The sequence below is a fragment of the Xenopus laevis genome, chromosome 2S (genome assembly GCF_017654675.1).
Source record: "Xenopus laevis strain J_2021 chromosome 2S, Xenopus_laevis_v10.1, whole genome shotgun sequence".
Taxonomy (NCBI): Eukaryota; Metazoa; Chordata; class Amphibia; order Anura; family Pipidae; genus Xenopus; species Xenopus laevis.
The window spans coordinates 9,403,657-9,426,454 of record NC_054374.1 but is presented as its reverse complement, the minus strand read 5'-3'; the positions used below and the strand labels follow the sequence as shown (position 1 = coordinate 9,426,454).

Below are 22,798 nucleotides of genomic sequence, written 5' to 3'. Positions count from 1 at the left end.
ATTTGAGGTCATTGCTAGCCTCATTAGCCCACCAATCAAAACCTCATCTTTAGAAATAGAGGAACATCCTTTTTAATCTAAATATTTTTCCTTAAAGGGAACTGAAGTACTGGCTGAGGTTGGCAGTCATAGAACTGCTGTGCCATATCCTATTTAAACAGTAAATTGTAAGAGTATAATTTGTTTTGCTTGTGCACAGAACGTGGAGCCCATTTGCCTTTATGAGTGTGAGCTTCCATACGAATTTATAATTTGTTATCATGATGACCCCAAACATGCAAGGTATAATCATGGCTTTATGTAAATCCGTTGACCTTACTAAAAGTACCATGGTAGACCCTTTTATGGAAAGTGGGGGAAGACGCTGTATGGAAGCTCCCCATTTCTGTGTCTAAATGGGATGATCGATGTAGTTGGTTATCCTTTGCCCTGTGCCATGCTGTGGGTTGTACTGACACTGTCCCATTCCTACTTGTTAACCTTCTGGTTTCTGAGGGTTATATGTCTCACTGCCTCTCCAGAATGTCCTCACCTGCTGTTATAAGTCTGTTGGCGGGTATTCTGTCCCTCTTGTGTTCCCATTAACACCGTTTAGTGCACTGCTGGCAGTTCTCCTGCAATTTTCTCCTTTACGCATGTTGCCGCTTGCTTTCATCCTTTATTTTTCTCCACCACGCATGCATTGAATGCCGTGTTACACACATACGGACAATGATAATCATGCAAACTTCAATTCCTCGTGGCAGGTCATGATGACCCCGAACATGCAAGGTATAATCATGGCCATAGGTAAATCCCGGAATGTATATGACAAGTGTGGGCCTGAAGCAGGGTTCTTTAAGGTACAATATATTTGTGTGTGTGTCTATTTGCTGTCGCCTTGTGTTTTTTGTCTCTAGACATTGTTCCCCTATTGTAAAGTTTATTTATGTATAGTATATTTACATTTTTGGTTCTGCATTTTAAGTCTGTAACACATGAAAGCACCTGTAATGATAAATCAATAATCTTAGAGAGATTTTTACTCTTAACCTGTGGTTCACAAACTAGTCTTGTGCTGGGGTTGCAACTACACTCCAGTTAGGAGAAATTTGGGAAGAATGCTTATTTTATACCCTACAGTAGATCAGTAAACCCCAACCACGTTGATCTCCAACTGCTTCATTGTTGCTCCCAGTGGCCTCAAAGCAGGTGCTTATTTTTGAATTCCTGGTTTGGAGGCAAGTTTTGGTTGTATAAAACCAGGTGTACTGCCAAACAGAGCCTCCTGTAGGCTGCCAATCCACACAGGTGCTACCAATATCCAATCACAGACCATATTTGGCACCCCAGGAACTTTTTTCATGCTAATGTTGCTCTCCAACTTTTTCTACATTTGAATGTGGCTCACAGGTAAAAAAAAAAGTTTTGAGTACTCCTACCCTAGATGCTTCTGAAAGCCCAACATGAAGGTGAATTAGTGAGTGGGATTTAGGGATGAACCCCTATTTGCTGTCTGTTCTTGGAACTATGGGTGATACAGTAATGTTTACATATTTCTGTAACATTGTCAATAGGGTGCCTGGTAAAATGGCACTTTAAAATGGAGATTGGCCCAAAGTAGTCCAGAAACCACTGCTGTAAAGAGAGTCTATCAGTAGAAGACTGAAAAATTAATTTTGGCTTTAGATATTTGATATATTTAGATAACCCATGGCAACCAATCAAATTGTTGCTTTCATTGTCAATGATTGGTTGCTGTATGTAATTGCCCATAGGCAAATTTGCCCAGTGTTGATAAATGAGCCCCACTGTCCGTTAGAACTGTATGTATATATATATGATCCAAAGCCTTGTCTCTTGCTCCATCAGCTTCTCTTTTACACCATGGTTTCTGTTTGCATAGAGGTTACAGACATCTTCTGGCTCAGGTCATTCCTGACTTACTTTTTCACTTCTTCAACCAACCTCATACAGTAACTTTTAAATTACTTAACACAATGAAGAACAATAACAAAAGTCTTTAACTCTCAAACACCTTCTAACATGATGTCTAGCTGAGGCTGACTTTGTTCAACCAGAACGTTGAACGATCTTATTAACTATCTTATTAACTGCCATGAACATGCTGACCACTCAACTATGTCTCCCATCATAAATCTCTCCATGCAGTTCACTTTTGACATAAAGTAAATGTAATACAATTAGTAATAATTTTGAGAACTTTTAATTTTATTCTATGAAAAAATAATGTCTTATTGAATGTGGCCTAAAGGCTCTACTGAAATCGTGATCTGAGTAAGCAACGTTCTCACTCATTTTTTTGGGTGGTTTGGCCAATAAAGATCTTCTTGTGATCAACATTTTCAATGCTTTACAGCATGAGCAACTGGTTGGGTAGTACAGGGTGAGTACAGAGTAGGCTTCATAGGAAATCATTGTAAATGAATGTTCCAAAAATAAAGTCTTATCTTTCAAAATGTTGAGACAAGGTGTTCTTCAAGGGATACTGTCCTGGGGAAATATATTTTTTCAAAACAAATTTGTTAATAGTGTTGCACCAGCAGAATTCTGTACTGAAATTAAATTTTCTAAAGAGCGAACAGATTTTTTTATATTTAGGGGGTTATTTATCAATGTCTGAATTTATCTCATTGGCGTTTTAAAGGGGAAAACACAATTTTTTTGTGGGGAAAACAAATCTCGAATTTTTCGGAAATTAATAAACCCTGATGGTGTTGAAAGTCTGAATAAAAAAATACTCCAACTCTGATCTGCCAGGTTCATGTAGAAGTCAATGGGAGAAGTCCCAAACAAATCCTGAACTGCGCTGGGTTTTATGCAATAATCGTAGGATTTGTGGTTTTTTGAAACAAGTTCTCAGGCATCAAATGCGGAAAAAATTGTACGATTCAAATTTTTTTCTAGGGATGCCCGAATCCACCATTTTGGATTCGACCGAACCCCTGAATCCTCTGCGAAAGATTCTGCCAAATAGCGAACCGAATCCTAATTTTCATATGCAAATTTGCATATGCAAATTAGGGGTGGGAAGGGGGAACCATTTTTTACTTCCTTGTTTTGGGGGAAAAAGTCACGCGGTTTCCCTCCCCACCCCTAATTTGCATATGCAAATTAATTTTGGCCGGGCAGAAGGATTCGGCCTAAGCCGAATCCCAAACCTAATCCTGGATTCGGTGCATCCCTATTTTTTTTTACGATTTTATCGAGTCTTTCCCACACTGGAAAATTTTGGCAAAATGTATTGATAAATAAGGGGCAAAATCTCTGCAGAGTGTTTTTCAGAAAATTGGAATCCTAATTTGCATATGCAAATTAGTGACAGGGAGGGAAATCACGTGACAAGGAAGTAAAAAATGTTTTCCCCTTCCCATATTTGCATATGTAAATTAGGATTCGGTTCGGTATTCGCCCAAATCTTTCGAGAAGGATTCAGGGGTTCGGCCAAATCCAAAAAAGTGGATTGGGTGCATCCCTAGTCTGTAGCAAGGGTTATAATCAGGCAGGTTTCACTTGGGCAGATGTTTGAACTCGATGGATGTCCGTCTTGGTTATGTTTCAACTTCAACTACTATGTATGTGACTAACCTGTGTTTTGCTCTGAAACTGACTCTGTTCTCATTGACATTCTTGTTGCCTCTGTTGCTTAGGCCATCAAAACGGAATACGCCCGGCTAGTAAAATTAGCACAGGAAGACCCTCCTCCCGAGATAGATTACCGGTTGCAGCACGCCATCGTCTACTTCATCCAAAGCCAAGCACCAAAGAAAATCATAGAGAGGACATTGCTGGAGCAGTTTGCTGACCGTAATTTGAGTTTTGATGAACGGTAAGGCTCTGTGGGAATAGTTGGTACAATTTAGGGAATCGAGTCAGGTTCTTGTCATTGCTGTGGAAGGTCAAAGGATTATTAGCAGGGTAGTGATCATCAGTTCTACATTTAACGGAGAAGAAAAGCTACTGAAGCAGTTTATTGCCAATAGATTACCCAGAATAGTGCAAGTTATACCACTATTTATTCTGCAGAATGTTATACCATACCTGAGTAAACAGCTCTAGAAGCTCTCTGTTTGTTTAGAATAGCAGCTGCCATATTAACTTGGTGTGACATCACTGACTGTCTAAGTCTCTCCCTGCTCACTCATAGCTCTGGGCTCAGATTACAGCAGGGAGGGAGAGAGGAGCAAACTGAGCATGCTCAAGCCCTAGCCCTGGAGGTTTAAGCTGAAAACAGGAAGTCTGATACAGAAGCCCATGAGTACACAATAGAAGGAAAGAAATGCTCGGTTTCTTTTGACAGAGGACTTAGAGCAGCATTACTTTGAGGCTTTACTGGTGTATTTATATAGACCTTTTGATAAAGCTTACTTAATTTTAACCTTTCCTACTCCTTTAATAGGACACCTACAAAAGAGCCTGGCAAAGAGTTAGACTAGAAACCTTGTATTCCTTTTGCATGGAATTTACTGTAGCATTCCAGGAGTGCAATAAGCCTCACTCTCTGCATATAGAACATCGTTGGTAATGCATGGTTGTGCTTTTTAATGTTTATTACATTCTTAGCAAAGACTCAGAAATGAAAAATGATTCCTGCTAACATTTCTGATCACCCAGCTGTTTCATTAAACACAATTTTATTTTTTTTATATTCTCTATTCCCCCTCAGGTGCCGCAATATTATGAAAGTTGCTCAGGCTAAACTTGAAATGATAAAGCCGGATGAGGTCAACATGGAGGAATACAGGGTTTGTATTGCTGCTTCTGTCATCTGGATACTGTGTGCTGTCAGAATTGGATTCGGCTTAATTTGTTATTAAAATACAATACAGGTATGGCATCAGTTATCCGGAAATCTGTTCTCCAGAAAGCTCGGAATTATGGAAAGGCCATCTCCCATAGACTCTATGTTATCCAAATAATCTAAATTTTAAAAAATTATTTCCTTTTTCTCTGTAGCTTGTACTTGATCCAAACTAAGATATAATTAATAGGGATGCACCGAATCCAGGATTCGGTTCAGAATTTGGCCAGGGTTCGGCCTTTTTCAGCAGGATTCAGCCAAATCCTTCTGCCCTGCCGAACCAAATCATAATTTGCATATGCAAATTAGGGTCGGGAAGGCAAATTGCATGACTTTTTGTCACAAAACAAAAAAATAAAAAATGTTTTCCCCTTCCCACTCCTAATTTGCATATGCAAATTCGGTTCAGTATTTGGGCGAATCTTTCTTTTATTATTATTATATATATATAATATTATATTATATAGTGAATATAGTAACCGCTCTTGTAAGATATAAGGATATTATAAGTTACCGAGGAGTTTCATGACCATCACCGAGTGTTTTTATACAGGTCATGGAACTCCAAGGTAACTTCTAATATCCTCATATTTTACAACTGGGGGTACTTTATTTATTATAATACACAAGTTTCAGTGAGTCATGTGACAGAAATGACATCAGAACTCACCGTTTATAACTGATGACATCAGAACTCACTGTTTATAAGGGTATCATTGACAAGATATTCATAAGCGCTATATAAATAAATGATGATAGCTTTTGTGTATTATATACTGACTAAAGTACCCCCTCTTGTAAAATATAAGAATATTATAAGTCACTGAGGAGTTCCATGACCATTGCCGAGTGTTTTTATACAGGTCATTGAACTCCAAGGTAACTTCTAATATCCTCATATTTTACAACTGGGGGTACTTTATTTATTATAATACATAAGTTTCAGTGAGTCATGTGACAGAAATTACATCAGAACTCACCGTTTATAACTGATGACATCAGAACTCACCGTTTATAAGGATATAATTTACAAGATATTTATGGCTTTTGTGTATATTATATATATATATATATATATATATATATACTGTGTAGCTGGTGCACACGGCAAACAATCCAATGCCTGTGTGCTGGTTTACAACAATCACATAGTCCGCTCAAAAAAACCGCATCAACCAGGTCTTAGTATGAAAAATCAAATATTCAAAATTTATTGTCAACGTTTCGGCTCCATAGATTGTCCTGAAGACGGCTCAATCTATGGAGCCGAAACGTTGACAATAAATTTTGAATATTTGATTTTTCATACTAAGACCTGGTTAATGCGTTTTTTTGAGCGGACTATATATATATATAATATATCCAAAATAGTGGATTCGGTACATCTGTAATAATTAATCCTACATGATTTTCTCATAGACTTAAAGGAGAAGGAAAGTCTTCTTCCACTTGGGGGTGCCAAATGTCAGTAGAAACTGCCCGGAGTTCTTCCAGTGAGCACCACGGAGTGATCCTTTTCCGGATTCTTCTTTCTTCACGTGGCTGCGCATGTGCTGTAGAGCGGAAAGCTGAACTTTAACTAAAAAGTCGGCTATTTCGTTGAACTGCGCATGCGTCTTCCCCGGGAAATTTGAAGAAAGAAGAAGCCGGAAGAATTCCGTGGTGCTCACTGGAATAGGTTGATAGGAGCACCGGCCCTGTGTTTAGAGTAAGTAAATACAATCACTTGGGGGTGCCGCACCGCTAAGTGGAAGAAGAATTTCCTTCTCCTTTAAGGTATGAAGATCCAAGATCCCGAGCATTCTGGATAACAGGTCCCATACCTGCACCTCATTTGGGCAATGGCACAAAGAAGGCAACAAATCTCCTAAAAAAGCCTTCCTACAGACAAGAGTATTTGTAAATTGCTGCTGGGAAACCATAAGCCTTGCTTCAGTTTCTGAAGTTTCCTCGTGAGGCAACCTCCAGCAAGTTTGGAAAGCAAAAGGTTTTCATGATTGGCTGTAGTACATTATTTTTGGGAGATTTATTGCTCGCGGTAGCACAGATTTAACTGTGGACAACAAATCTCCCCGTGTGCGCCATTAGATGGAGGTTTAACCCTTTTAGTGTAGTCGTGGATCCTAAAAGTGCCATTGTGCTGATAACCTTATACGGACCCAGGTTACTCATTGATTATTGCCAGCAAGTGGCACTAAAAGGGTTAACCAAGGAATCCCCTGTTAGGAGCCGTTGAGTTGTTTTCAGATTATTCAGTACATTTTCAATTACTTTCCATCTTTTATTTTTTACAGTTTTCCCAAAATTTAAGTTTTTTTCAGTTGAATGTTCGTGTCTCTAGTGTTTTGAGTCTGGCAGCTCAGTGATCCAGGAGCAGATTATGAACGGTTACAATTTGCTACATTGAGTTGATACAATTAGTTGATCCATTTCTCAGCAGTATCTGTGGAATATCAGCAACTATTGTATCAATTCTAACAGCTGCCTTTAAAGGGGTTGTTCCCCTTTAAATTAACTTTTAGGGGCCCATTTACTAAGGGTCAAAGTGAATTTTCGAATGAAAAAACTTTTAATTTCGAAGTCATTTTTGGGTACTTTGACCATCGAATAGGCCTAATTCGACTTCGATTCGAATTGAAAATACATCACAAATTCGACCATTCGAAAATCGAAGTACTGTCTCTTTAAAAAACTTCGACTTTGCCACCTTAAACATGCCGAATTGCTATGTTAGACTATGGGGACCTCCTAGAACCTATAGCCAGAAGTCAAAGGATTTTTTTGTAAAATCGTACGGTTGTACGATCTTAAAAATCCTTCGACTTCGAATGTCGGACTACCGTATTCGATGGTCGAATTTCAAGTTTTTTTCACTTGATAAATCTGCCCCTTGGTATGATGTAGAGAGTGATATTCTGAAACAATTTGCAATTGGTTTTCATTTTTTATTATTTGTGTTTTTTGAGTTATTTAGCTTTTTATTCAACAGCTCTTCAATTTGTATCTTAAGCAATCTGGTAACTAGGGTCCAAATTACCTTAGCAACCATACATTCATTTGAATAAGAGACTGAGATATGAATAGGAGAGGGACTGAATAGAAGGATCAGTAATAAAAAGTAACAATAACAGTACATGTGTAGCCTTACAGAGCATTTGTTTTTTAGAAGGGGTCAGCGACGCCCATTTGAAAGCTGGAAAGAGTCAGAAGAAAAAGGCAAATAACTATAAAACTATAAAAAATAAATAATGAAAAGCAATTGAAAAGTTACTTAGAAGTGGCCGTTCTATAACATAATAAAAAAAAGTTACCTTAAAGGTGAACCACCCCTTTAATGAAACTCAGTGATTCTGCTCAGCAGGGACAAAGATAACAAATTTATCAAAGGTCGAATCGACGGTCGAATAAAAACCCCTAAAATCCCATAAATTCCACCAATTGAAATTTATTAAGAAAATTTTTTTTTAACCCTGATGAATTAAATCAACCCGAAAACTCGAATCAGATTCGATATCGAATTTAAAAGACTCAATTCAAGAATGTCAGGAAGGCTGCAAACATCTCCAAATGGATCCCTGGACCTCTCCCATTGACTTATACAGCAATTCGGCAGGTTTTTTTTTTGTGGCAAAGAGACGCATTTGAATTTTTAAAGGGCCACAGTATAATAAATCTCGAAAATCAAATTCAGATTTTTTTTTTAAAAAAAAACTCGAATTTGAATCACTCCCTAGTCAAATTTGACTGTAAAATTTTTTTTGGAAAATTCAAATTTAGAATTTTTAATTCGACCCTTGTTAAATCTGCCCCTAAAAGATTGATTGATAATGTTTGACTTCATCTGCATGTTTGTGTCCAACTTCAAGATTCTAATTTCCAAAGACATTTCCATCTTATTTATTCATAGAGTCTAATGGTGGCCATATACGGGCAGATTAAAGCTGCTCATGTATGAGCTTATCTGCCCGTGTTTGGGGCTTCTGACGGGTCTCCCCAATTGAGCTCTGGCCAAAAATCAGCCTGATATCGATCAAGGAGGTTTGATTTTTTTCTGTGATTGAGGATCACGTCAGCTAGTTGATGCGGCCCTCGTCCCGTCTCCTTCATATAATCCGATCGTTTGGCCCTAGGGCCGTACGTTGGGTTTAACCCAATATCACCCTGCCTTTGGTGGGCACATAGGGGAAAGATCCGTTCCTTTAACAACCTCACGGATCTTATTGTACATGGCCACCTTTAATTGTTTAAGGGGAACAGATTGTGAGCCTGTCAAACCCTAACAAGGGCATAATGCAAATGTAGTTACCACTGACTGGGCTGTTAATGTTGTATTTTTATTTAGCGGTGGCACAAGGACTATAGGATGTTCAGAGAGACAACAATGTACATCTTGATTGGCCTGGAGCTATTTCAGAACAAGAGGTGAGAACATTTATTTCCGTAATTTAAACCATATTTCTGTTATATATGTACGATTTTGGATTCGGCTGAATCCTTAAGCGAAAGATTCGGCCGAATACCCAATCCTAATTTGTATATGCAAATCCTGTAATGAAAAAAAATGAAGGCCGATAGACTTCCCATCACTAATTTAGGAAAAACATTGTTTACTTCCTTGTTCTTTGACAAAAAGTCACGCAATTTCCCTCCTCGCCCCCTAATTTGCATATGCAAATTCAGTTTGGCAGGGCAGAAGGATTCGGCCAAATCCGAATCCTGCTGAAAAAGGCTGAATCCCGAAACTAATCCTGGATTTGTTGTATATATTAGCAATACCGAAACATGTAGTGCTGGACATTCCTGAAATAAATCTCATGTTGATAATAAAACGTCTTGTGCTCTCTGGGTACTCTTTTCTTCATACTCGGAAGTATATGTTCCTCTATAGGTTAACAATACCATATCTACCTGGTTCAAAATGGCACTGGAAATGGTTGAGAGAAGGGCCACCAAGATCTGCTTTTGCTTCTCGTATTTAAAAGGAATTTCAGGGAATAGTTGAAGGCAACTGATATTAAAAGTGTTGTTCAGCTTTAGTATGATAGAGAGCAATACTCTGAGTCAATTGGCCTTCATTTTTTTTAGTACAGGTATGGGACCTGTTATCCGGAATGCTCGGGACCTGGGGGTTTCCAGATAATGGGTCTTTCCATAATTTGGATCTTCGTACCTTAAAGGGGTTGTTCACCTTTAAATGAACTTTAAGTATGACATAGGGAGTGATATTCTGAGACAATATGCAATTGTTTTTTTGAGTTATTTAGCTCTTTATTCAGCAGCTCTCCAGTTTGCAATGTCAGCAGTCTGGTTGCTATGGTCTAAATTATCCTGGCAACCATGTATTGATTTGAATATGAGACTGGAATATGAATAGGAAAGGCCTGAATAGAAAGATGAGTAATAAAAAGGGACAATAACAATAACCTTACAGAGCATTTGTTTTTACATGAGGTCAGTGACCCCCAATTTAAAAGATGGAAAGAGTCAGAAGAAGGCAGTGCAATTAATTAAAAAACTTGAAAAAAGAAAAAATGATGACAATTAATCAAAAAGTTGCTCAGGATTTGCCATTTTATAACATACTAAAAGTTAAGTTAAAGGTGAACCACCCCTTTAAGTCTACTAGAAAATCATTAAATGAACCCAATAGGCTTGTTTTGCTTCCAATAATCTTAGCTGGGATCAAGTACAAGATAATCTCTTTTAAAAAATTTAATTTGTTTGATAAAACGGAGACTATGGGAGGTGTCCTTTCTGTAATTCAGAGCTTTCTGGATAACATGTTTATGGATAATGGATCCCATACCTGTATTTGTGGTTTTTTAATTGTTTCACTTTTTATTCAGCAACTCTCCAGTTTGGAATTCCAGCTGTTGGGGCGTTTCGCTGAAAAATTCACGAATTTCCAGCGGAATTTGTGAAACGTCGAAAAATTTGCGAAATTCGTTTTTGACGCTGGTGCAAATTCGCTGACGAATTTTCGCAGCGGTTTCGCTAATTTATTCGCCGGCGGCAAATCGCGGGAATTCACTAAAGAAGAAGACAAATAATTAAAAAACTATAAAAAAAGAAATACTTAACGAAGATAAGTTGCTTAGAATGGGAATTTCTATTGCATGCTAAAAATTATTTTCAGTTGAACCACCTCTTTCATAAGATTTTCATCTTTGGCTTTTCCCTTCTCATTCAAATTCTGCAATGATTACCATAGGGTGTTTAACCCTTTCCATTCCATAGCAGCGCAAGTACTAGTCTTGCATTTTTTTTATACCATATAAACAGGATCTTATCTTACATTTTTTTCCTTTAAATGAACAAAAAACTCCTCCAGCTGGTAAGAGGGTTGTATATTTGTGGGGGATGCTTGGTTCCATGGCCTTGGTTATTTGATACAGGTATGGGATCTGTTATCCAGAAACCAGTTATCCAGAAAGTTCAGAATAACGGAAAGGCTGTCTGCCATAAACTCCATTTTATCCAAAAAAATCTAATTTTTAAAAATGATTTCCTTTTTCTCTGTAATAATAAAACAGTATCTTGTACTTGATCCCAACTAAGATATAATTAATCCTTATTGGAGGCAAAACCAGCCTATTGGGTTTATTTAATATTTACCTGATTTTCTAGTTGACTGAAGATCCAAATAATCTAAAGATCTATTATCCGGAAAGCCCCAGGACTCGAGCATTCTGGATAACAGGTCCCATACCTGTACTTACATACTACTTTTGAACTGTTTTACCATATACTTTAATAGAACTGCACAATTACTGATATAAAACAGAAATAATATTACCCTAATTTTAACCATTTTTTGCATAAATTTTAGCTACGTTGAAGCTCTGCTGTACCTGATTTATGGCTACCAGTATAATAAAGAGCTGGTCTCCAAAGGCCTCTACAGAGGACACGATGAACATCTGATATCCCATTACAGAAGGGGGTGCTTTCTAGTAAGTAAATGCAGCCACACGTGAACTGAAGTCACTTTGAAACTGTAAGTTGTGGGATAGTGCAGGAGAATATTCAGCTGCCATTATTTTTGTTTTGTTGTTTTTTTTAAAGGAGAACTAAAGCCTAACTAAAGAAGTAGGTAGAAATGTTGTACATTATGTTTTGGGCTTCTGTACCAGCCCAAGGCAACCACAGCCCTTTAGCAGTAAAGATCTGTGTCTCCAAAGATGCCCCAGTAGCTCCCCATCTTCTTTTCTGCTGATTCACTGCACATGCTCTGTGCTGCTGTCACTTACTGAGCTTAGGGAGCCACTCACAATATACAGTACACATAGAATAGAAATGTCACAATATAAGGCTGATTAGTAATTAATACACATAATTACTACATGGCAGCACAGAAACCAGTGCAATTAGCATCAGAATTGAATAATCAGCAAACCTGTAGCATCAGCTTATATTACAGCCAGGGAAGCTCATTTTCTGCTGGATAATTAGTGACGAGCCCTAAGCTTAGCTTCTCAACAGCCAATCAGAGCCCACTGAGCATGTGAATGTCACAGACACTTTCCAAGATGGTGACCCCCTGTGACAAGTTTGAAGTCCTGGATCATTGCTGCTATTGACAAGCTCAAACTTTAGCCTCGTGCAATAAGTTCATTATGTAAAATATGTCAATTTTAACCATCTTCATATTAAGAGTTTAGTTCTCCTTTAAAGATTGAGGCAGCCATGCATTGTCCAACAAATACAAGAATGTGATTGGCTACACATGATACGGCACCTTTCTATTGTTCCTTTAGTCTGATGAGTTGGAAAAGCAGGAGCTGTTCATGCACAATACACTGGCAACGGCACAGCTGACTGATATCCCTGAACCAAGGATATTGATTGGACAGCAGCACACACACCAACATATAATTGTTGGTGTGTGTGCTGCTGTCCAATCAATATCCTTGGTTCAGGGATATCAGTCAGCTGTGCCGTATGACAGTTGTAGCCAAGATTAAAACGGTCGTATAAGCTTTTGGGGGGTGGTTCAAAGAGGAAAGAATATGTATTGCAAGTGACAGGTAACCCTTAAGTAAAAGTAAGAATATTAAAATCATGTTTGAAGAAGAATGTGGGTCCTTAGTAGTGATGTGCGGGCCGATACCCATGGGTCGGGCAGGTTCGGGCCGACCTCTCATGCTTCTTCGCGGGCGGGTTGAGCTCTTCTCCTGCTCTCCCCACCACCGTCAAATGTCGGCTTTCTGACTTCCGGGTTCGTCTTTTATAGACGCTGCACCTGCTTGCCCTGCCCCTTTTGTGATGTCATCGGCGGGCCGGCGCGGGCCTGTAAACGCAACCCGGAAGTGCAGATGCAGGCGGGTTAGGGTTAGGGAAATCCCGACCCGCACATCACTAGTCCCTAGTGCCTTCTCTTTTCTATATTGGCCTCTTTGTAAAATCAGAGAATTGAAAATAAAAGGGTTTATTACATGGACATGGATGGACAGTCTTCAGCATATACCCAGTTGTCTTTTAGTTTCTCTGTACAAAGCTTGGGGTATGGGCCTTTCTATAATCTGTTCTGTTATAATCTATCTGTATCACACTGTGGAATATGATGGTGCTTTCTTTAAAAACAAACAAAACAATACAACACAGAGGAACCGTGCCTCTTATATATTGTTTTCATCTCCTCTGAAGAAACTGAACGAGCAGGCAGCAGCCATGTTTGAGTCTGGAGACATGGATGAAGTGAACAACGGCCTAACATCCATGAACGAACTTATCGTGCCGTGTTTGCCCTTGCTGCTGCTTGATGACATGGAAGAGAAGGACATCGTGGCTGTGGAAGACATGAGAAACCGCTGGTGTTCCTACCTTGGCCAAGAAATGGAGCGTATGTATCTAGTGAAATTCTACCAACCAGCTCCATAGAGCCGGCTTAATTCATGCTAAATCTGTGTGCAGTGTTCTAATGGAGGAAAACAGATATTGGACATTTAAAGCCACAATTGTACATTGCCTCATAGTATCTGGATACTGTGTGGCTTAGAGCCCCCTTTATTTACCTCCCATGATCCTCTAGCATGGCCCTTTTACTCCATGCCTCAAGCACTGCTTTTGATACACTCAGTGCTGTGCGCCCAGATGGCTTGGAGTACAAAGGTCTTGTCCAAGGGTCACACGATAGTTTTGATTGGTTCGGATGATTCTAAGTTAGGTTGCATAGGGCTGCTGGCCATGAGCAATAACCCAGCTGGACCAAAATAGGGAGTGTTTATTTGGGTTTAATACCTTGAAAACTCTAAAGGAATAAAAACTGGGTAAATAGATCGGCTGTGCAAAATAAAAAAAAATTCTAATATAGTTAGTTAGGCAAAAATGTAATGTATAAAGGCTGGAGTGACTGAATGTGTAACATAATAGCCAGAACTCTACTTCCTGCTTTTCAACTCTGAGTTAGTCAGTGACTTTAACGGGGGCCACATGGGACATATCTGTTCAGTGAGTTTGCAATTGATCCTCAACATTCAGCTCAGATTCAAAAGCAACAGTTATGTCCCATGTGGCCCCCCCTCAAGTCACTGATTGGTTACTGCCTGGTAACCAATCAGTGGAAACCAAGAGAGCTGAAAAGCAGGAAGTAGTGTTCTGGCTATTATGTTACACATCCAGTCACTCCATCCTTTATACATTTTTACCAAACTATATTAGAAACATTTTTTATTTTGCACAGCCTATCTATTTACCCAGTTTTTATACTGAACAATGCATTTAAAGGAAACCTATACCCTCCTAAACAGTATAGGTCTCTATAAAAAGATATTGCATAAAACAGCTCATATGTAAAACCCTGCTTCATGTTAATAAAGTCCAGCAATAAATATAACAGTGGGAGCACTTACCGGACTGTGACCAGGCTTCAGCGTGCTACACGTCAAACCGCTATCCCACGCGGTGAATCCATGTCATAGATTGTGCAAAAAAAAAAAACGGAGCACCGTAGAAGCCAAAGTTGAACGTTAAAAAGTTCACAATTTATTACATATACATTAAAAATCACAGCAGCATGTCTCCCATAAGGGCTGCCCATGTTAATAAACCATTTTCATAATAATATATTTTTTTTGTAGTATGTGCCATTGGGTAATCATAAATAGAAAATTGCCATTTTAAAAAATAAGGGCCACCCCCTGGGATCGTACGATTCACGGTGCACACAAACACACCATATATCTTAGGTCACATGAGCCAATTAACAGACAGAGTTCTGTCTTTTGCTTCAACACTTCTTCCTGTTACAGTTAGAGTTGAAGTATTTCTGGTCAGGTGATCTCTTCCTGTTACAGTTAGAGCTGCAGTATTTCTGGTCAGGTGATCTCTTCCTGTTACAGTTAGAGCTGCAGTATTTCTGGTCAGGTGATCTCTTCCTGTTACAGTTAGAGCTGCAGTATTTCTGGTCAGGTGATCTCTTCCTGTTACAGTAAGAGCTGCAGTATTTCTGGTCAGGTGATCTCTCCCTGTTACAGTTAGAGCTGCAGTATTTCTGGTCAGGTGATCTCTTCCTGTTACAGTTAGAACTGCAGTATTTCTGGTCAGGTGATCTCTTCCTGTTACAGTTAGAGCTGCAGTATTTCTGGTCAGGTGATCTCTTCCTGTTACAGTTAGAGCTGCAGTATTTCTGGTCAAGTGATCTCTTCCTGTTACAGTTAGAGCTGCAGTATTTCTGGTCAGGTGATCTCTGAGGCAGCACAGAGACCATCATGAAATGGTGGCTCAAGGCAAGAGATGTAAAAGGACAATATTTACTTAAATATATATTCCAGTTTGGTAAGATTCTTTCATATACCACTTAATATGATATAAACTTACTGTTTCTCAAGTATTCCTTTATTGTGATTGTGCCGCCATAAAAACTTTTTTTGGGGTTATGTAATAAAAGGCACTACGTTTGCCCAGGAGCAGTAACCCATAGCAACCAATCAGCAGATTTTGTTAAAGTATTTACTGATCACCTGCTTAAAATTAAACATCTCATTGGTTGCTGTTGCATACCTCCCAACATTTTGGAAGTAAAAAGAGGGACAAAAAAATTTTTTCCGCACGTAGCGCAGCAATTTTTTGACCACACCATTTCTGTGGCCACACCCCCTAATTACCATATTTGTTTTACAAAATTTGGCAGGTTATGAAAGTTTGAAAATATTTCTCCTTATCTAAACTGTTTTTGTGTCTCAAAATTGTTACAAAGTATCTTATTTGTACCTGTGGCTGTTCTGGGCTCTCTGCTAAAAGCCAATTAGAAACTTTGTTTCTTTTTCTGGCTGTTCAGTGCAGATAAAAGAGGGACTTTCCAGTACAAATGAGGGACTGCGGGTTGAGCTGTCAAAAGAGGGACTGTCCCTCTGAAAAAGGGACAGTTGGGAGGTATGGCTGTTGGTTATGGCAGCTGGGCAAACTTAGAGCCTCATTTTACATACCGTATGTCTGCAAATAAATTATTTTGTTTTATTTTACAGCAAATCTGCAAGAAAAGCTGACCGATTTCCTGCCAAAACTGCTCGATTGTTCGACGGAAATCAAAGGTTTAAGCGACCCGCCAAAGCTTCCCAATTTCTCCACCCACGAACTGTGTGAGCGCTTTGCCCGAATCATGTTGTCGCTTAGCCGAATGCCCGCCGACGGGAGATAAGCCGCGGCCCTGTTGTATAGAAGTTTCTTGGTTTTTAATTCATGCCTTCCTGTCACAAGGTTTGCTTCGTTGCTGCTACCATTTTTTGGTTTTTTAATTTGTTTTTTTATGTTACGAGACTGCTTTAACGACACAAACGACCCTGTCCACTTTTAGCCAGACGGCAAACAAACCCAGATACGCACAGCACTCCAATTTGTTTTAAACGAATCTGGTGCAACCAAAAAGGCAAAAATGCTTTGCCACATCTCTGTGACAGTATTACTTTGCTTTTATCTGCACAACCTCATTTTATTAACCACCATATGGTTTTTTTAAGGTCTGGGCCTTTCTGTGACAGCAGCCATTTTAATTATCAGGTGCCATGTTGGTTTGTTTTTGGTTTTGTTTTTTAAAAAAAGACATGGTGCCTGGTAGCTTGTAAATGAAATGAAAGAATAAAGTTTTATTTATGGCTTCTACTGTTCGCAACGAAACCCACCCCGATGTACATTTGTGTATGAATAGATCAATATTTTTGATGAATAGAGGAATTGCACCTGCGGGAATGAGTTTATAAGAAGAGCTTATCAACTCAAATTATGCTGAAGGATAAATTGTTTGGTTTCCCAGGAATTTTGTTTTTTTTTTTTTGTTTTGATTTTTTTTACTTTAGAAATTAGCACATTATTTCTGAAATAAATTTGGCTCTTTTAAGCTGGTTTCTAGATTTAATTTCATATGACACTTATTAGTGTATCTGCCACAATAATGGCTCTGCTTAAACTTTAATGATTCTTCTACACACTATATATCTATAGATCTGGGTTAAAGGAGAACTAGAACTAAAGAAGTAGGTAGAAATGTTGTACATGATGTTTTGTGCTTCTGTACCAGCCCAAGGCAACCACAGCCCTTTAGCAGTAAAGATCTGTGTCTCCAAAGATGCCCCAGTAGCTCCCCATCTTCTTTTCTGCTGATTCACTGCACATGCTCTGTGCTGCTGTCACTTACTGAGCTTAGGGAGCCACTCACAATATACAGTACACATAGAATAGAAATGTCACAATATAAGGCTGATTAGTAATTAATACACATAATTACTACATGGCAGCACAGAAACCAGTGCAATTAGCATCAGAATTTAATAATCAGCAAACCTGTAGCATCAGCTTATATTACAGGGGAAGCTCATTTTCTGCTGGATAATTAGTGATGACCCCACGCGGTGCGCGTCCTACTGATCCGACGCGATGAGAGGAAGCGCATGCGTCACATCGGATACGCCGAATCTGATGGTAGTAATGCAAATGTCGCATCTTCAAATTGATTGCATCCGACACTACTGTTGGATGAAGATGCAACATGCAGCGTTTGCGGCCGACACTAGTGTTGTGTCGGATGCAATCAGTTTGTAGATGCGACGTTTGTATTACTAAGATTAGATTTGGCGCATCTGACGTGACGCCCTCTCTCATCGGATCGGAAGGACGTGCACCGTGTAGTTGTGGCATCACGCTTTCTGTTCTATTGCACTGCCAAACAACCACCAGCAGGGGGCAGTAGGACACTACTATTTGTGCAGCACTTGCTATCCCTTGGTTTCTGCTGCTGATTACGGTGGTTATTTTCTCACATTCCTTTCTGACAGTATAAAATATATATAAACCCAATCTTCCCTTTATCTTCCATATCAGTCATGCGGATTCTCCTATCCTGATGGAAATCCCAGAAGCTCCAGCCTTGAGCTCTCACTAGATGGCGCCACCTGCCTCATATTGTTCCTATGAATAATCCTGAGAATGAATTTCACCCGTGGGACTGACTTTCAGGCTGCACATTAAAGGGTCCTGTTTAGTGGGAATAGGAGGCTCATTTGGATCGTTCCATTGACAATTCCATCATTAATTGGGGGGGGGGTACAGGTCAGGATTGTAGAAGAGAATTTGGACAAAACCCAAGGCTAAAACTAAAATAAGGATTTATTTTCTCCTAAAGAGGGAGAACTAACCCCAGATCTGCTGCCAATGGTTCAGGTTTCATTAGATGCTCCTATACACTTTCCCTTCAATGTATTGTGCTATTGATATAATACAAGAAATATTACATGTATCAGGAATCTCTTTGTTGCCACAAACTCTCCGTAGAGCAGTGATCCCCAACCAGTAGCTCATGAGTAACATTTTGCTCCCCAACCCCTTGGATGTTGCTCCCAGTGGTTTCAAAGCAGGAGCTTATTTTTGAATACCAGGCTTGTTTTGGTTTCATAAAAACCAGATGTACTGCCAAACAGTCTCCTGTAGGCTTCCAGTCCTCATAGGGGCTACCAAATAGCCAATCACAGCCCTTATTTGGTTTGCCAGGAAGTTTTTGCATGCCTGTGTTGCTCCCCAACTCTTTTTATTTTTGAATGTGGCTCACGGGTAACAAAGGTTGGAGACCCCTGCCGTAGAGCAAAGAACCAACTGGAAACATCGACAACACAATGGGGCTTCAAAGGGCTTGTTCGCTTTTAAAGAGAGACTGACACCAAAAATTAAACTCTTTTTTTACATCTATCATAATATTGGCTTTGAAAGCTACTGATAAATTTGCCATAAAGTATTTGCACAATGCTTTTACATTGCGGGGCCCATTTACTTAGCTCGAGTGAAGGAAGAGAATAAAAAACACGTCGGATTTTGAATGTTTTTTTGGCTACTTCAACCATCTAATTGGCTACTTCGACCTTCGACTTCGAATCGAACAAAAAATCTTTCGACTATTCGACCATTCGATAGTCTAGGTCCTGTCTCTTTAAAAAAAACTTTGACCCCCTACTTTGCCACCTAAAACCTACCGAACCTCAATGTTAGCCTATGGGGAAGGTCCCCATAGTCTTTCTAATCTTTTTTTGGTCGAAGAAAAATCGTTCAATTGATGGATTAAAATCCTTCGAATCGTTCGATTCGAGGGATTTAATCGTTTGATCGAACAATTTTTCTTTTGATCGTTCGATTGAACGAAGTGCGGTAAATCCTTCGACTTCGATATTCGAAATCGAAGGATTTAACTTCGTCTGTCGAACAACGAGGGTTAATTAACCCTCGATATTTGACCCCAAGTAAATCTGCCCCTACCTGTCTGTTTTCCCATGTTCCTCTATGAGGGGGCTGCCATATTTGTGCAGCTGGACCCCATTAGCATTAGAAACTTTAAGGGGCAGATTTATCAAGTGTTGAATTAAAAATTCAAATTTTTAAATGGTCCAAATTCGATTTGAGTTTAAAATTTTTTTTTTAATTTTGTAATGTACTGTCCCTTTAAGAATTCGAATTTGACTATTTGCCATCTAAAACCTGCCGAATTGCTGTTTTAGCCTATGGGGGACCTCCTACAATCAATTTGGAGTCGTTTGGTGGGCTTTTGAAAAAACTATATTTTTTATTTTTTTCGGTGAAAAAATTCATTACGAATTCGAATCAAGTTTGCAGGTCGATCCTACTCGCCCAAATCTAGAAAAAAATATTTTTAATAAATTTCAATTGGTCAGTTATTTTTTTATCGAATTTTGAGTTGATGGGAGTTTTTAGAAACTCACATGAACTCGAAATTCGACCCTTATATATAAATGTGCCCCCAACTGACAGGCTGAGGTGGGACAGTCAGGTTGGCGAAACAATCAGGTTTAGAAACTTCCACTAACCATTTTTCACTATTTTAGTTATTTAGCTTTTTATTCAGCAGCTCTCCAGTTTGCAATTTCAGCAGTATGGTTGCTAGGGTCCAAATTACCCTAGCAACCATGCATTGATTTGAACAAGAGACTGGAATATGAATAGGAGAGGCCTGAATAGAAAGATGAGTAATAAAAAGTAACAATACATTTGTAGCCTTACAGAGCATTTGTTTTTTAGATGGGGTCAGTGACCCACTTTTTGAAAGCTGTAAAGAGTCAGAAAAAGGCAGCCAATAATTAAAAAACTAAAAAAAAAAAATAAATAAAGGCCAATTGAATAGTTGCTTAGATTGAGCCATTCTATAACATATTAAGAGTTCAGTGAAAGTTAAACCACCCCTTTAAAAGGGAATTTTTTAAGAATTGAAACCCTGATTTATTCTATTGTCCGAACGTGAAAGAAATTGGGAATTATGGTAAATTGTAAACCTGTTGGTGAAGAATGGAGGTGGCTCCAGGGATGAACTACACAAATATACACAAATCTCTCTTTGTATAGTCCTATAGTCATATATACTCTTATATTACACTTTCTGTGTCACACATAACATATGTATTGTAAACGACTGTGTCCTGTGTCATTTCTTTACTAATCACAATCATAGTCATCAATTCCAAATAGAATAAAGTGTGGCCATTACTGGAATTGATACCGATATAAAGCCTTCTTCTGTACTGGATCATTTATTGGCAAGTGCTACATGTACCAGGGCACAAACTATCTTTCAGGGGTATGTTTAAGCAAACTCTTAAGAACAGATTTATCAAAGGTCGAAGTGAAAATTCGAATTTAAAAAAAAATCGAATTTCGAGCTCATTCGACTAGGGAATAGTCCAAAAGTCGATTCGAATTTGAAAAAAACCTCTAATTTCAAAATTGATCATGTACTGTCTCTTTAAAAAATTCGACTTCGACCATTCTCCATCTAAAACCTGCCAATTTGCTGTTTTAGCCTATGGGGGACCTTCTCGAACCTATTTGGAGTCAATTGGTGGATTTTGAAAAATCAAAGTTTTATTTTGAGGCAAAACTTTGATTCGTAAGATTCGAATTCCAACAAATACGGACCTATTCGATCGAAAACGGACCTATTCGGCCAAAAAAACCCCTTTGATTTAATTCAGTTGGTCTTTTTGAATTCGAATTTAGAAAATTTTCTAAATTCGACCTTGATAAATCTGTTAGTGTGTCCAATTCATATTCACTTTTCAATTGGTCTTTATTTTTTCTTTGTTATAGTTTTTAAGTTATTTGGTTTCCTTTTCTGCCTATTTACGGCTATCAAATGGGGTCACCGAACCCAGCAGTAAAAAAAGAAAAAAATGGTTGCTCTGTATAATTACTTTTTATTGCTTCTCTTTCTTTTCAGACCCTCTCCAATTCATATTCCTGTTTCTAATTCTAACACTTTCTGGTTGCTAGGGTAAATTGGACTGTAGCAACTAGGGATGCACTGATTCCAGGATTCGGTTCGGGATTTGGCCTTTTTTTGAGAATATGCAAATTAGGGACGGGGAGGGAAATCATGTGACTTTTTGTGACAAAACAAGGAAGTTCAAAAAGTTTTCCCCTTCCCACCCCTAATTTACATATGCAAATTAGGATTTGGTTCGGTATTCGGTCGAATCTTTCGCGAAGGATTCAGGGGTTTGGCCTGAATCCAAAATAGTGGATTTGGTGCATTCCTAGTAGCAACCAGATAAAGCTGGCCATACACCGGCCAATATTGGCCATACAGGGGCCAATAAGAGTCAACCTCTTATTGGCCCCTGTGTGGGGCCCTCCGACGGGCTTCCCCTATCGATATCTGGCCAAAAGTCGGGCAGGGTTAAAAATCCTGTCAGATCGCGGATCTGTTCGTTGATGCGGTCTCGCAATCCGACCAACCGTTATGATCCGATCGTTGGATCCCACGATCGCATCAGCCCGAAATTGTCCACCTCAATATGGCCGTAGCGGGGAGAGATCTGCTGTTTTGGGTGTATGACCAACTTGTACAGCTGCTACATAATTAAAATATAAATAATTAAAATATAAATAATGAAGAACAATTACAGAAAGTCTCTGCATATTAGTCTACACCTCAATAATGTTGTGAAGTGATGGATTCTGGAACTTGAAGCTGCTTTGCTTTCCAGAGCATCTCACCATGGAAAGCAGAGGGACCTCAAGTCCCAGAATCCTTCACTTCACCGTGGAGGGAGAGGTTGCCTCAGGGAGTGCGTGGAAATGTTTTTTTTCCAGGGTATCATGGTTTCCTTTCAATCTGTGTAATAAAAAAAAAATACATTTATATTTATTATTGGAAGTTGAGCCAGTTTCTATGCAAATTTCTACTGAATGAGCCAACGTCAATAAAAAAAGTTGGTATATTTCCCCTTTAAATTCTTGCTGTAAAACATTCCTCCATTGTACATATGGAAACGTGTAGATCTGCCATATTTGACTTCATGATATAATACAAGTGAATTCATCCTCACCAGGACTCTCATTTTGTTCCATTGTCTCAACTAATTCCAGTTAATTGAAGACAAAATTGTTTCCCTTTTATCTTCGACATTTTATAAATGTGTGTTTAATGGGCGTATTCTAACATCCTGATTAGTCGTGGGGGTACGTTGGGTTTGTAATCCTTTTATCTACGTGTCAGACATGATCCAG

At 38.9% G+C, this 22,798-nt stretch overlaps 1 protein-coding gene across 4 annotated transcripts in view; it reads left to right on the top strand.

The window, feature by feature from the left end:
- Positions 1-16,905, top strand: part of usp25.S (ubiquitin specific peptidase 25 S homeolog) — a 79,166-nt gene extending 62,261 nt beyond the window's left edge. For 3 of the 4 annotated variants that reach the window (XM_041583354.1, XM_041583355.1, XM_041583353.1), the window contains 7 exons: positions 747-842; positions 3,651-3,829; positions 4,667-4,745; positions 9,144-9,223; positions 11,631-11,754; positions 13,448-13,643; positions 16,267-16,905. In XM_041583354.1, coding sequence (XP_041439288.1) covers positions 747-842; positions 3,651-3,829; positions 4,667-4,745; positions 9,144-9,223; positions 11,631-11,754; positions 13,448-13,643; positions 16,267-16,439 — 927 coding nt within the window. In that variant the 3' untranslated portion in view covers positions 16,440-16,905. The remainder of the gene's footprint in view (positions 1-746; positions 843-3,650; positions 3,830-4,666; positions 4,746-9,143; positions 9,224-11,630; positions 11,755-13,447; positions 13,644-16,266) is intronic. The other variant, XM_041583356.1, reaches the window with a different exon arrangement.
- The last annotated feature ends 5,893 nt before the right edge of the window (positions 16,906-22,798 follow it).